Genomic DNA, 15,562 nt, shown 5'->3' with positions numbered 1-15,562 from the left:
TGCCACATTTAAAATGTTAGAGTTATAACTCAACAATATTAAAGTATTGGGTTGTTCGGAAAGTTCGTAGCGATTTTTGATAGCCGACAGTTGAGACACCGATTGACGCAAAAATGATTAGAATTGTACAAACCAATGAATATTACGATAAATGACCTTGAGACGCGTCCGTTACAAAAAAATCGTTAAGATTATTCAAATAGCGTTTAATTTGGCTCATTGCAAAAATGGATGCGAACAACGTGCATTATCGACACTTGTTTCTTTTCTTTTTTCGTAAACGCAAAAATGCTGTACAAACAGCAAAAAAGATATGTGATGTTTATGGTGGGAGTGCTGTATCAGAATCAACTGTTCGAAAGTGGTTTGCAAAATTTAAAACGGGTAATTTCAGCCTTGAAGATGCTCCTCGCTCAGGAAGACCTCCTGTTATTGAAGAGGACCAAATCAAAGCATTATTGGATGAAAACCCTCATTGCACAACTCGAGATATTGCAGACATAGTGAAGTCATCAAACAGTACTGTATTTCAACATCTAAAGAAGCTCGGATACGTGAATCGTTATGACATTTGGATACCTCACGACTTAACGGAAAAAAACTTACTGGATCGCATCTCCATTTGTGATTCTCTTGAAAGACGAAATGAAAATGACCCTTTTCTGAAGCGTTTAGTGACAGGTGATGAAAAGTGGATCATTTATAACAACATCAGCCGAAAACGATCGTGGGGTAAGAAAAATGAATCACCATTAAAAACTCCAAAGGCCGGTCTTCATCCAAAGAAGGTCATGCTCATTGTCTGGTGGGATTGGAAAGGAATCCTGTACTATGAGCTGCTTCCACAGAATCAAACAATTGATTCTGATAAGTATTGTTCCCAATTGGATAAGCTGAACATGGCAATTAAAGAAAAACGTCCGGAACTGGCCAATAGAAAAGGCATTGTGTTTCACCAAGATAATGCCAGACCTCACACGTCTTTACGAACACGCCAAAAATTATTGGAACTAGGCTGGGATGTTTTACCCCACCCCCTTACTCACCCGACCTTGCCCCGTCGGACTACCATTTGTTCCGTTCTCTACAAAATTCCCTTCATGATAAAAACTTTGATACTTTGGAAGCTTGCAAAAACCACGTGGATCAGTTTTTCGCGGAAAAAACTGGAAAGTTCTACGAAGAGGGTATCATGAAGCTGCCCCATAGATGGCAACACGTCATTAAAAACAATGGCGCATACATAATGGAATAAAAGTATATTTTTAGTATTAAAACAATTTCTTTTATTTCTCTTAAAAATCGCTACGAACTTTCCGAACAACCCAATAAAAAGTTTTTGTGAGGAAATTTGCAGTTACAGTCAAAACTTGGTTTTTGAACATAATTTGTTCCTAAAAGTTGTTCTAAAACCAAAACAAAATTTCCCATAAGAAGCAATGTAAAATGGAGTAATCCATTACTGACCCCCAAAATATGTTAAATATGTCAAACACCAAGTATGTGCTAATGAGAAATAATAAAATAAATTATATTTAATTACAAATTTTTGTTATTTAATTTGACTTAAACACCTTTAAACAAATTCTTGAATGTCATTTATTTTATGTGAATGTCAATTAACATGGTTCTTATTAATTAATTTGATTTAAATTCAACTGCAATCCATACCAAAATACAGAAGTAGCATCTTCCCTGCATGCACATTGTAATTAAACTTAAATAGCAACATCATTGATGATTTGTGTTGTGGCGTCTAATGATGCAAGACAATCTCAGTGTCACTAAATTGTGAATCAGTAGTCCTGTCATTGATTGGTTGGGCCATTCACTTTCTTTAAGATAAGATGTATAGGGAGATGACCATCTGCAGCCCGCTCTTACTGAGTAGTTTGTTCAACAACTGAATATCATATGGCAACCAGTGCAATTATGAGTTAGTAATTCTGTTCATAAACTGATTCGTCTGCAACCCGAAGTTTGACTGTATTTAAGTATTTATTCTATTAATTACAATGTGCCCAAACGTTTAGAATAGAATTATTGTTAAGATGTATTAATATGCAGTAATACAATAAAAACTAAATATATATATAATAGGCAAGCTGAAGTTGCCTGGACAAAAAATAAAAACAAACCTTAAGGTTATTTCATATTTCTAACTTTTCTATTACATTATATTATAGTATTTGATTTATATTTACAAAGGTTATATTACATAAGAGTTTATTAGATCGAATGCCTACTCTAACACATTTTAAAAATTCTTTAAATTGTGTACAGTAGAGGAGTAAATTCTTTATAAAATTTATACCTTCTGCTTCTGCCTGGCTACTTATTAACTTTTTAACCGTTCCCTGATCAGAGAACTTTTCTTGCTCCGAAGAAACATCACCAGTAATTGGCGTTTCAGACTTTCTATCAGTTTCCGTACTAGAAGGCTGACTCATCACTACCGCAATATTGATGCTTCCGGAACTAGATTCGGGAACCTCCGACGGTAACTGCTGAGTCGTCTGGCTTCCTTCAGACTTCATACGAATACGTTTAAGAGGTAAATTATGTTCTGGCGATTCACTACAAATAAATATCCAAATAAATTAATATTAATGTACAGTACATACATAGTTTATAATATAATAATGTTGCATTTAAAAGTCCAATATACCTATGACTAGCTAAATCATCTCGTTGTCTTTTTACTGTAGGAACAACTACTTGAGTTTGTGTAATGTTGCTAGTTCCAGTTGAAAATCCTGAAGGAGATACAATAACAGAGGGTGATGCAGTTGTATCAGAGATCTCTATCTGTTCTGAGACATCTTCTGTAATCAATCAAAAATTTTAGAAAACTATTCTGTGCTAGCTATTTAGAAAAAACAAGTTTATATCTAATTTTTGCATATTTGGTCTATCTTAAATAAAATTATAGAGAAAATAAACTCTATAAAATCAGTTACAGTTAAAATAGAACATCAAAGAGTTAGAAAGTTTCAATCTAATTACTTTCAACAGTCTAACTTCTAAAAATGTCTTAAACACAAACAAACTTTATCTCATGACAATTTCCCACAAATTGGTCAAAAAAGTATCTTTACTTTGTGAATTCATATAAGAGAGTGCCACACCATTTAGTATCTTGTAGTAACTACAGACCACTAAATGACAAAAAAATTTCAGGAACCAGTTGTTTAACTTTCCCGACAACATTTGGTGGCGCCATCTGTTATATTTTCTCGAACTTTTTATATTTTTAATTATTACAAAATGGAAAAAAGCTTAATTTTGAGGGTAGGGATGTTTTTTAAAAAATTATAAATGCTAATAACAAGTAAAATCACCATTAAGTCTGACCCTACTGGAGATACCCCCTTTATCTCCCCACCTCCTTGACCTTTGACGCTATTAAATTTTGGTGGTTAATCTCCCTAATACACAAACTGCCCTGCAAAATTTCAGAAATTTTTTGACAAAAAGCATGGGAATTATTAAGCTTCAAACAGGGTAAATATGATCGGGCTTCCATACACTCACTAACATCCATATATATATATAATACAGAAAAAACCCCCAAATGTTTTGCATTTCTCAACATTTCAAGGTCCTGAATCCAAAAATATTAAAATCTGAGAGGGTCATTTTTGACCAATCACATACTTTCCCTCTGCTATGTATAACAGCTGGAAAGTATGTGATTGGTCAAAAATGACCCTCTCCAGATGTATACCTTTTTTGGTATTTCATGAATACCAAAAAGGGCATACATCCATAGCCTTACTGAAAAAGCCTATGCTTGAGAGCATAAATAAAATGAAAGGCTACTTATGTAATATGTGCTTCCATTAAAAACTAAAAAACCTTTCTACATGATATAAGAAAAATCTTATAAACTTATGCACTTTCCTTAAAACCAACTCACAGATATGGGTTTAAGAAATTGTCACAATAACCACAAATAAAAAAAAAGCATTTAAATTTCTACTCATACTAACTTTGTAAATTTCAGTTCTCTCCATGTATTTAAGTGGCTTTGTCCTGGGTTTGATGTATATGTGCTCTGTCTTGATGGACTTGCACTTGATAGTTGGTAGCGTATGCTGCTAAAGCTTTGTGGCAAGACCCTTTTTACTATGTTTAAAGAACACAAAGAATCTATGGTCAAGGAGTATACGTTGCCCCTATGAACTCTAACTCATTACCAACTCTATTATCCAATACAGGGAAGTATTTAGGGCCATTTGGATCTTTAGCATTCTTGAATAATGAGTAGATGGTAGGGTTTCTTTTGTAAGCTATTCTGCAGTTATGTGCTCTAGTAATTTCTTTTTTATAGCCATAAGTTGCCTGACATATTTAACCATTTTGAAAGGTTTATTTTCTATAGTCTGCAAATAACAGCCACGAGAACCAAAATAAACCTTTTGAAATGGTTAAATATGTCAGGCAACTTATGGCTATAAAAAAGAAATTACTAGAGCACACAACTGCAGAATAGCTTACAAAAGAAACCCTACCATCTACTCATTATTCAAGAATGCTAAAGATCCAAATGGCCCTAAATACTTCCCTGTATTGAATAATAGAGTTGGTAATGAGTTAGAGTTCATAGGGGCAACGTATACTCCTTGACCATAGATTCTTTGTGTTCTTTAAACATAGTAAAAAGGGTCTTGCCACAAAGCTTTAGCAGCATATGCTACCAACTATCAAGTGCAAGTCCATCAAGACAGAGCACATATACATCAAACCCAGGACAAAGCCACTTAAATACATGGAGAGAACTGAAATTTACAAGGCTAGTAGAAGGGCCTCAGCTATAAATTATATATAAAGAAACAGACTGTTTCACATGCATAAAAATTTATATTTGAAATAACTTAACAGATTCCTTGATATACAAGTGGTACCATCCAATCAAATAACTGTTCTTTTTATTGAAATTTTTAAATTCTATTTTATGTTCAACAATAATTTCATTGTAAATTTGATGACGGCTGATAAACTCAGATGAAAGCATTGTTTTAGTGAAATGTTCTTCCTTTTTAGTTGGATCTGTGATTTACTTATACATCCAGTTCATTTGATTGTGTTTTTTACAAACATGACTTTATTAGTTAATAACATTTAAGTTAATTTTAAGTCTAAAAATCATTTCTGTATCTTATCTTTAGCAAATTTCATTGGATACTTAAATGTTTTTTCTTTTATGAAAACCTGAACATAACTCATAAATAAAATTTAAACTGCATGTTTCACTACATGAATGGAAATTAATTAGACTAAAAAAAAAAAAATGGAAAAAATTTGAGATGTATATAGTTTAGATTTACACAATGCTGTTTTAGTTTTAAATATTATTGCAAACAGAAGTATGTACTTTACCTGCAATTTCAACTCTTGGACTAACTAGAGCCGTAGCCGGAGCCATGGACGAAGTGATGGTAGACAAAGGTGGTAATTCTTGTAAGGGAATAGATTCTTCTACTTCACCCATGCAGATCACTATGACATATAAATTTTTATATATTATAAGCAAAATATAATTTAAAAACAAACGATAGTAATAATAATAAGCCCTAATCACAGATAAAAAATAATCAACCACAGTAAACCAGACATCAGCACATAACCATAGCAACAGTTTTTCTGTAGATATGCCTTGACTTCAGTCTAGCATAGCATTAGGCATCAGTATAAACTGAGAAGATACAAGCCACCAACATTGTAATGACAATTATGATTCTTATTTATAATACATTTCCTGGCATGCTTGACATCTATTGCATAAAATATGTTTCATATAAATGCATTTGGAAATTTATATAAAAATTTTGTCTACTGTTCTCTTTGACTGCAACTTCTAAACAATATGCTAGATTAATCAAATAGTCATCATCTAGAATTCCTGAAGTCATAACTTAAAATAAAACAAAGACATAATTTACAGAGAGCTTTACAATCATCGATACAAAGTGTAAAAAAAAAAAATCCGCATCAGTAACAGTACAGAAAGCAATCTCCAGTGTTTAGAAAGATGTGAATAGAACAAAAAAAAAAAAAAAATAAAATAAATAAATAAATAAATTATACAAAGCACATTCTCATTTGTCCATTTGAATGTACCCAATGCCAAATTTTGCCAAAAATAATGCCAACTATTTTAGCTGTTATGATAATACAAATGCTTTCAATATTCATATATTCAATACTTCTGATGCAAACCGGAAGTCACGTTACTTCAATTCAAAACTTTTCCCCGTGAGCAGTTAATGGATGACTGGCATGACTCTATTGTTAAAGGGAAAGTATGATGTGCAAGGGCAAACCACTACTAATTTGAGGTGAAGAGCATATATTTAAAATTAAATAAATTAAAAATTGCAGCCCAGTATTGTGACCATGCCACAATAAATAATTGCTCGTTGTTCTTTGAAAAATTTATTTTGACATTTCACTTAAAACACTTAAAGCTTGAATTTTGTTTCAATAGGTAACAAATCATTTTCCAATATGTAAGCTGAAATTTATACATAATAAATCGCACCATTCACACTTTTTCTGGTAGCAACACTTTTATCTTTTCTATATATTATTAGTTTATAATATGTACTGGTACATATTTAATTAACTGACTTTGTTATTTATGTAATTATATTTACATAAATGTACAATTGAAAGAGATCTATTTTCAAAGCTTCTGACATTAATAGAACATGAAAGTTGTTTCAAATGTTTATTTTGTTATAGATGTTCAATTTGGTTAAATGTTAAAACCCAACACAAGTCCCTAAATGTGGCCAAAAACATCTGTACATTAAAATGTTACTGCTGGAAAATGATGTGATTTTTTAACATAAGTCGATGCACTAATAGAACAATTGATGTCAATATCAAAATATGATATTGATATTGATTGATTGATTTAAATTAATTCTTACAATGGAGGAACAAATTAGTTACATAATGTTATTAAATATACATAAAAAAGTAAATTATCACAAAAATTGTAAAGATTTAGAGAAGAAGGAGAAAATCTTAAATAAAGTAAATTTTGACATGTCGTCATTTTTCAAATGATTATACTTGAAATCTTCTCCTAGTACAAAACACTTTAGTTGATATATCACTTGACAAGATCCAAACAAATGTATTAAAAGGTTCTCTTCCTCTTTACTACCGCAATAACTACAAGACTTCTCTCTTGATATATTTATCCGATAACCCTTTAACATAATCCGAAATCTATTAAGTCTAAGTTGCATAATAAGGCTTTTCGTGGAAAAATTAGTTTCACAGTTTAAGTAGTTTTTTGTACACCAACCCTGGCGCATTTCGAACAAGTTAACTCGTTTAGCTGAAGTAGACGATATATCCTGATTCCACAGTTGGTCTGACTTAGTTTGAATTATATCATTTAAGTGAGTTCTCAACAATGAAGCTGATCGTGTTGAAAACAAAAAGGAGTAGCCCAAGCTATCAAAAATATTCTTAACTGAAGCAGGCCAACTTTTCTTATCAGGTTTGACTGTTGTTAGCAAAACATTATAAGTAATTTGGCGCAAGTCATATGAGGGTAACTCCATAACTTTTGACCAAAACAGAAGAATAGTCTTGACAAATTTCAATTCCAATGGAGGTCTTCCCAATTCAAGACAAACTGCAGAGCTTGAAGCTGAACGCTCTATTTTAAAAAGTCTCTTAAAATATTTCATCTGTACTTTTTCTAGTTTAGACAGAAACTCCAATCCCCAGACCGGGAATAAATAAGTCATCTTAGAACCAATAAAGGCGTCAAAAAGTTTAAAGATACTATTTATAGAACTTAGCTTCATTCGTTTTTGTAGAGTAAGCATATAGCCTGTCTTATTCTGTATGTCTTTGGCTATTAAATCGAAATGATGATTATACGCACCTGACGAAGAAAAATGTATTCCTAGATACTTAAAATATGGCACAAAACTAATTTCAGTATTATTCACAAATATCTTATCAGATTTAAGTAGTCTGCCTCCGTTGCGAAAAACCATTCCCTTCGTTTTTTGTAAGTTAACTGTAAGATCATTTCTTTTAGCATAATTAACTAGCAGAGAAAGTTTTCGTTGCAAACCCGTTTTTGAATCTGCTAGCAGAACTACATCATCAGCGTACATTAAGCAATGCAGATCAACAGATTCTCCAAGAGCAAATTCCGAAGTTTCAAAGGTAGAAAACAGTTGTGGTAAATCGTTAATAAATAATATAAACAACAGGGGGCTTAAAGGTTCCCCCTGAGGCAACCCACTACCGGAAATGACACCTTTAGTATTTGCCAGATTGCCTCTCACATGATATCTTGTGTTACAAAATAAATTTTTTAGTAGCTTAATGAACGGAGTTGAAACTCCTAATAAATGTAACTTTTTCCATAAAATATTTAAATTGATTCTATCGAAAGCCTTTTCCAAATCCACAAATATCGAATAGATTTTACGTCTTTTTCTTGACAAAACATACTGTATTAAACCATTAAGTATAAAGACGTTGTACATAGTCCCTCTTCCTCTAACGAATGCTCCTTGAAACTGGGAAATAACATTAAATTCTATTATCCATTGATTCAACCGATCTGCCAAAATTCCGGTAAACAACTTTCTAAAGGTATTTAACAACGCTATTGGACGATAGTTTTGAGGATTTAGTTTGTCTCCTTTCTTGTAAATCATCTGCAACAACACATTTTTCCAATGCTCGGGAAATTTTGATGTTTCCTTAATCTTGTTAAAAAGTTTAAGTAATTCTAAACATATTTCATCAGGTAGGTGCATAATAAATTCATTTTTTATACCATCCATACCAGGGGCTGATTTTCTTTTTAGTTTGCGAATTGAAATTTTTAACTCAGAGAGTGAAATTGGATCATCTAAAATAGGAGAGAAATTATCATGGTCAAAATCAAGAATTGAATCAGAACTTGGGTGGCAAAAGTTATATTCTAAAAAACGTTCCCAGTCGTGAAGAGGAATTTGATTATCGGATTTCTTTCTCCTGTTAAATCTATTAACAATAGACCAAAACTGTACAGAAGATCGCGCAGACTGCAACTGTCTACTAATATTTGACCAAAAGTTCTTCTTTTTAGTCTTACATAAAGAACGAAAGATTGCTCTAGAATCACAGTATTTTATTAGATCTTCATTACTACGGGACATTCGAAACCTCCTCAGCGTCTTGTTCTTCATTTTCTTCGCTGTTCTACAGTCTCTGTCAAACCAAACTGAAGACGGTAATTTTGTCATTCCCAGGTATGTTATCATTCTACATTGTTCAGCTGATGACTTGATCAAATCCAGAATAGCAGAATAACTATCCTCTATTCCACCACCTAAGACAATACCTACATATCTGGCCGAAACTGTTTCAGAATATAAACTGGCTTTGTCTTCTTTCCAGATTAATCCTTTTTTCTTGTCAATCAAGTTAGATTTTCTATCCTCGTCAGTGTCTATCAAGATTTCAGAAATGACCAAATGATGGTCAGACATATAATCTTCAGAGATAAAAAATTTATTCAATTTCTCTACCAGACTCTCGCTCAGGATCACTAAATCAATTACTGAAGCACCCAGTTTGGAAATGTAAGTAAAGTCTGCTGGTGATTCAGAAGGATATCGACCATTTATTATGTATAAATTATAAGTTTTCACTAGTTCAATAAGTAAGTTTCCTCTTTTATTACAAATTTTATCATTTGATAGTCGGATGTTTGAAATCGCATCCCCATGATAAATAGTGTCCATACTCAAGCCAATTCGTGCATTAAAATCACCCATCAGCAGAAGATCATAATCTGGAGTATAATCAGAAATCAAATCCTCCAATTTTGCAATTAAAGTTTCAAAGATAGGAATATGAAGATATACCAATATAACCATCATTTCTCGTAGCCCTTTATTTTTCTTCCGGTTAAATTTCACTCTAACAACCATTATATGTTGCCATGACAGCAGCAAATTTACTTCCCCCAAATCTTCATTTATACCTAGAAGTAACCCGCCGGAAGGTCTACGTCTTCCTAAACTTTTAGTAGCCATTACCTCAAAAACTTTTAATCTACAGTTAAGGCTTTTAAATCTCGAACACAGTGGGGCTGTAGACCAAGTCTCAGTTAATCCCAAAATATCAGTTTCAGAAATATGTTTAACAAAACCACTATTACTTAGATTAGTCAGGAGGGTACCCTGAGAATTCCATGTTGAAACTTTCAATCCAACTGTACACTTGCTCGGATCGGAGAATGAAGATTTTGAGAATTTGCCAATCGATTTTCCACTAAAAAATCAAGTTTCAATAATTCTCCTTTATCTAGGTCGTAAGTATATCTCTCATCGCCAACCTGCAAAACATCAGCCAACAGTCGAACTCTCCTGCCTTGCAGCTTATAATCGTGTAGAAAAGGCAGAAGCTTCTTCCGTCTCAGTCTTGAACGCCAACATAAATCATCAAATATTTGTATATTCTTTCAATGCATCATGTGCCTTTATCTTTCTAACGTTACCGAAAATTAATTTCTTGTCTGTAAATGATCGCAATTCCACTAATACAGTATCTGATCGGTTAAACTTCACTATCTTAACTGTTGAAATTGACCTTGATTCACCTATCAGTTTAGAAAACAGGTTTTGCACTTTCCTATTCAAATCGGAATTGTCGTCTGTTAAACCCTTTATCAAAATATTTTTCTTTCTCATTTCATTCGACACCTTGTCTATAGAATGCAAAATCAAACTGTTTTTTCGCTGCATATCATCTTTAATTTTGAAAATTTCTTCTAATTTAACCTCCAACTGCGTTAATCGTTGGTCGTGTTCATTATGCAAATTAACCAACCAGTCAATCCTCGTAACAACACTTCATTTAGAGTCGAAAAAAGCTTTTCAAACCGGTCGTCCAAATATGAAATAATCTCCCTAGGAACGGACTTACTTGAATCTGACTTTGAAGAGAAAAAATCCTCCAGTTTCGCCGACTTCAAGGAAGGTTCGCTCGGAGAACGACGTCGCTTCACAGTAGATATCGGTGATTGGATCTGTGAATGCGGCGGAGTACGATCGACCGGACCAGGATTTAATTCAATACCACTTATTATTAACAGCAACTCAAACACCATTATCCAAAATTCAATATTTTCCATAATTTCAAAATTCCACCACCACTCTTTGCAACAAGCAGCACCCCCCTCAATATCAAAATATTTCAAAATTGAATAAGATAAATTTGATACTGTCCAAAATATAAAAAAGGAAGAAACTGATGTTAAAATAAATTTGGCAGAAGAGACTTCAATCTTCATGCGTTAACAGAATGAGATCCAGCAATGAAAATAGTAGTGATGACTATTTTATTCAAAAAATTAATAACAGGAATATCCAAATGCCTTCAAAACAAAATATTAATCCAGATCCATTTGTAAAATTAACTTACTTTAAAAAAATTTATATCTGTTAATGTAACAAGGAATCACAGACATATACAAGAGAGTATAAAACATTTATTTAAATAATAATAATTTCAATATCTTTCTTTATTTCACACAATATTGTTTCCTCTTCTAGAATGCACCATTCTTAAAACCATAATAATGCTACAAATATTACAATTAGCAAGTTAATAAGTAAAAGCTTATACTAATGCAAATATTTGTAGATAAAATTTTTTATGATCCAAGAAATGTAATGCTTAATACAAAACAAAATTGCATGCAAAATAAAAAAACAATTGCATAAATAGAATTATAAATGAAACAAAATAAATTAATTTTGGTAATAAATATTATTTTATAAAATACATAAAATTACAGATAATATTTACATACTATTCACAATTTTTTCTCTGAATTATGTACATACACTACCTCACAAGAGTATCCAGACACCTAAAAAATGAAAAGGATTTTTAGTTTTAACTTATATCTTGCATGAAATAGAAAAAAAGTAATGACAGATCTGAAATCTTCAACTATTTTACATTAGAAAAAATATTTACATACGCAAAAAATATTAATCAAAAAATGGAATTACAATTTTATTTCAAACTGTGAAAATTTTCACATCACAAAAGTATCTGGACAGATGAAATAAATGAGAGAAAGTGTCACATCACTTGCTTACAAACACATTTACAAGAATTTGCCACAACAAACCAGTTAAAAGGTTTGTTTCATACTTGAATTATTTTATCTTGTTGTTGTGGACAATGAAAACAAACAAATCAACCATTGTTATTAAATGACTCATTAGTAAGAAATAGCAAAAAGGGAAATCTGTGCAAAACCTTGCAGAACAGTTTTACATTCCAAAATCCAAGATACCATTACGAAATTCCTTATGACAAATAGTGTAGTTAATAAGAATCGACTGGATGTCCTGAAATATTTACCTTAAGACAGAAACATGTCATTGTCAGCAAAGTGAAGAAAAATCCACAAATAATTACTCCCAAGATTGCTGTTGAGGCTTCTGTAGAATGTAGAGTACATACATCTGTAGAAACTGTCAGAAAAACTTTAAAAGAAGTAGCTAAAAAGATTTTAATGCTATGAAAAAATCAGCAGTAAAGGTTAAAGTTTGCAAAAGACTTTTATATAAAATCAGTAACATTTTGGAAATCAGTTTTGAGGTCAGATGATACAAATTCAATGTGTTTAGTTCAAATAATTGCCTGAAAGTACAGAGAAAAGCTAGAGAATCTTTAAAAATGAAAAATCTGATACCTACAGCAAAATGCAGAGACGATTTAGTGCTATTTAGAGTCGTATGTCTGCAAATAGTGCTGGAACTCTGCAATTTGTTGATGGAATAATAAATCAATATATGTATAAATAGATTTTAAATAACAATGTTCAGAAAACAGTAAGAAAATTAAACTCAGGATAAAATTAAGATATCAAGAGTTTGTTTTCCAGCATGAGAATGATCCAAAGCACACTTCGAAAATCAGTCAGTTTCTTAATGTGCACTGTACACAAGTGTTTCCTTGGCCTCCACAATTGCCCAATCTCAACCCAATTGAGCATTTATAAGATTACATTAAATGAACAATCCGAACAGAACCAATAACAAACAAAATTGATCTTAAAAACATTATCGTCAGAGTTTTGAATTTAATAGACAAAACTGTTATAAAAATTTGGATGAATCAAAGCCTACTTGTTATCGGGGCAAAAGAGAAACAGCTTGTTCTTAAAAGTATATCCATTTTGTTTTATCATTATTTATTTTTTCTGTCTGGATACTTTTTGTGATGTAAAAATTTTCAGTTTTAAATACAAGTATATTTATCTTTTTTATCAATGCTTTTGTACATGTATGGATAAATACTTTTTCTGGTGTAAAAAAGTCTAAAGATTTTACATCTGTCATTATTTTTTTTTTCTATTTCATGTAAGAAATAAGCAATAACTAAAAAACTCTTCCATTTTATAGGTGTTTGGATACTTTTGCGACCTGGTGAATTAGTAAAAACTCATATTTTAATATTACAGTAGAGCATCGATTATCTGACCCCCGATTAACCGTCACGTCGGTTAACCGACCGCATTCTAGTCGGCAAATTCAAATGTCCGCTAGTGATGTGGCGCTACAATATTTGTTTATGTCTTGGCTACTTTATTATTATTTTTGTTAAATTTTTGCATGTTTTAGCTGGCAACACTGCCTTGACCACGAAAGGGAGGCCGGTATTTAAACCAGGCTTAATTTTATTTAACGACGCTATCTAATTGCTGTTTTTAAAACGTGTGCGAGATTTAGCGGCAAAAAAACGAGTGTCAGCTGTGAAGCAAAAGAAAATTTTGGACTTCTTTTTCTAATGTATAGGCCTACTTTATGTAAAATATGTAACCCGAATATATATATTTTTTTTTTTATATTTTTCAATACACAGTACAGTACTGTATTTATTTTGTGCAAAATAAAGAAATAATTTTTAACGATACAATAGCGACGATTATTATTTTAAAAAAAAATTTTGTTAGGCTTAACATCGATGAAAATTCAACGCGAAGTAGGTTAATAGCGATATATACTAATATACTAATTACATGGGATATACTAATAATGTATTTTTTCATACTTTTCGGCTATCCGATTTTTTCAGTTATCCGACCAACTCCAGTCCCCAATTGAGTCGGATAATCGATGCTCTACTGTATTTTATAAAAATATGTAAATCAAACATCAAAAAGATCAATTTAAATCTAGAAACATTTTTACCCGAAGACGACGACGAAGATGGCTCGTGTAATGATACAGCATGAGGAGAAGGAGCCACTGCTGCCGACGGCGTGTCTCCTATGACGACGACAGATGTGATGGCTGCGGTCGGAACGGTAGGAGTCGGCTGAACCGTGGCTTGGGGGAGTGCTGGTGATAAATGCGAAGATGTTGGAGAAGCAATAGAACGAATTTCTGTTTACAGTAGTTTGATTTAATTATTATTATTATTATTATTTAATTTAAATAAAACTTTAAAATGCAAGTTTATCATATATTCTAGAGCAGTATCATGCAACTTATTATCTCTGCAAGTCAATTGTTTCTTAATTTACAAAATAATTTAGGATAATGTGCAAGGTTGTTAAATAAAATTTGAGTCTAATATGTACTATTTTTGTATATTTTGTACTTATTTGTTTTTGTGTAATACCAATTCAGTTTTTAAGATGGACTTGCATGAAAAGATTTAATCCATGGGCTAAAGGTTTGACACTTCTACTGTATAAGTATAATAAATAAAATATAAAATATCTACATAAATTGAATTTTATAAACATAAAAAATGCAATGTATTTGATATGAAAATAATTATATTCTATTAGCAAAACAAAATCTTATTTTTTTTTTACAGCTTTACATTAATTCCAAAGTATTTCAGCCTAATCAATAATAATCTTTGATTACTGAAAAAAATGTATTATAATTTTTAATTTTAAAACAGTTATATAAACTTAAATCTAAATTGCATGAAGAGCTTTCCAAATGAGTTTGCCTGCATTGCATCTTCCTTCACCTATTGACTGTAATTTACTATCTTTGACAATTTTACTACAGGAGCTCCCCTACTTATGAACATTCAACTTACTTATGAACGTTCAGACTTACAATTGACTATATGTCTAAAATTTAAATTTTGCATGGATTCTGAGCTCCCTTGATGCTCATGGCGTGGCTTTGAAGTCAGTCTTTGGCAATAATAAATAATTAACATGGATTTATTTTTATTGAGTATTGTCATTTTTCGTTTTTTTCACGAATTCTCAAGTTCTGTTGCCACTATGAGGTGGCATCGAAGTTGGTAACATTGGAGTAATGACATTTATCACTATTGTTTGCAATTTTTATAGACTTTTGGACATATTTTTGAAGCACTAAATCTAGCAGTGGAGATAAATGCAAGAAGTGTTACTTTATTACTGTGGAAACTCAACTTGACATTATAAAACTAAGTGAGTTGGGTGAAAAAAACTGTGTTTGAAACACCATGATTATTCTGTGTACAAATATACATTCTAGATTATTTTCTGACT

The 15,562-nt window shown here is 31.7% G+C and overlaps 1 protein-coding gene across 4 annotated transcripts in view; it reads right to left on the bottom strand.

Moving 5' to 3' along the window:
- LOC136987589 (nucleoprotein TPR-like) overlaps positions 1 to 15,562 on the bottom strand; it is a 172,043-nt gene that overhangs the window by 24,971 nt on the left and 131,510 nt on the right. For 3 of the 4 annotated variants that reach the window (XM_067285348.1, XM_067285347.1, XM_067285349.1), the window contains exons 40-43: positions 14,250 to 14,444; positions 5,383 to 5,502; positions 2,669 to 2,825; positions 2,315 to 2,577 (exon numbers count right to left, since the gene is read on the bottom strand). In XM_067285348.1, the coding sequence (XP_067141449.1) occupies positions 2,315 to 2,577; positions 2,669 to 2,825; positions 5,383 to 5,502; positions 14,250 to 14,444 (735 nt within the window). The remainder of the gene's footprint in view (positions 1 to 2,314; positions 2,578 to 2,668; positions 2,826 to 5,382; positions 5,503 to 14,249; positions 14,445 to 15,562) is intronic. The other variant, XM_067285350.1, reaches the window with a different exon arrangement.

The sequence above is a fragment of the Centruroides vittatus genome, unplaced genomic scaffold (genome assembly GCF_030686945.1).
Source record: "Centruroides vittatus isolate TY-2023 unplaced genomic scaffold, ASM3068694v2 scaffold_2520, whole genome shotgun sequence".
Lineage (NCBI taxonomy): Eukaryota > Metazoa > Arthropoda > Arachnida > Scorpiones > Buthidae > Centruroides > Centruroides vittatus.
The sequence above is the reverse complement of the archived record's forward strand: the minus strand, read 5'-3'. Positions and strand labels throughout refer to the sequence as shown.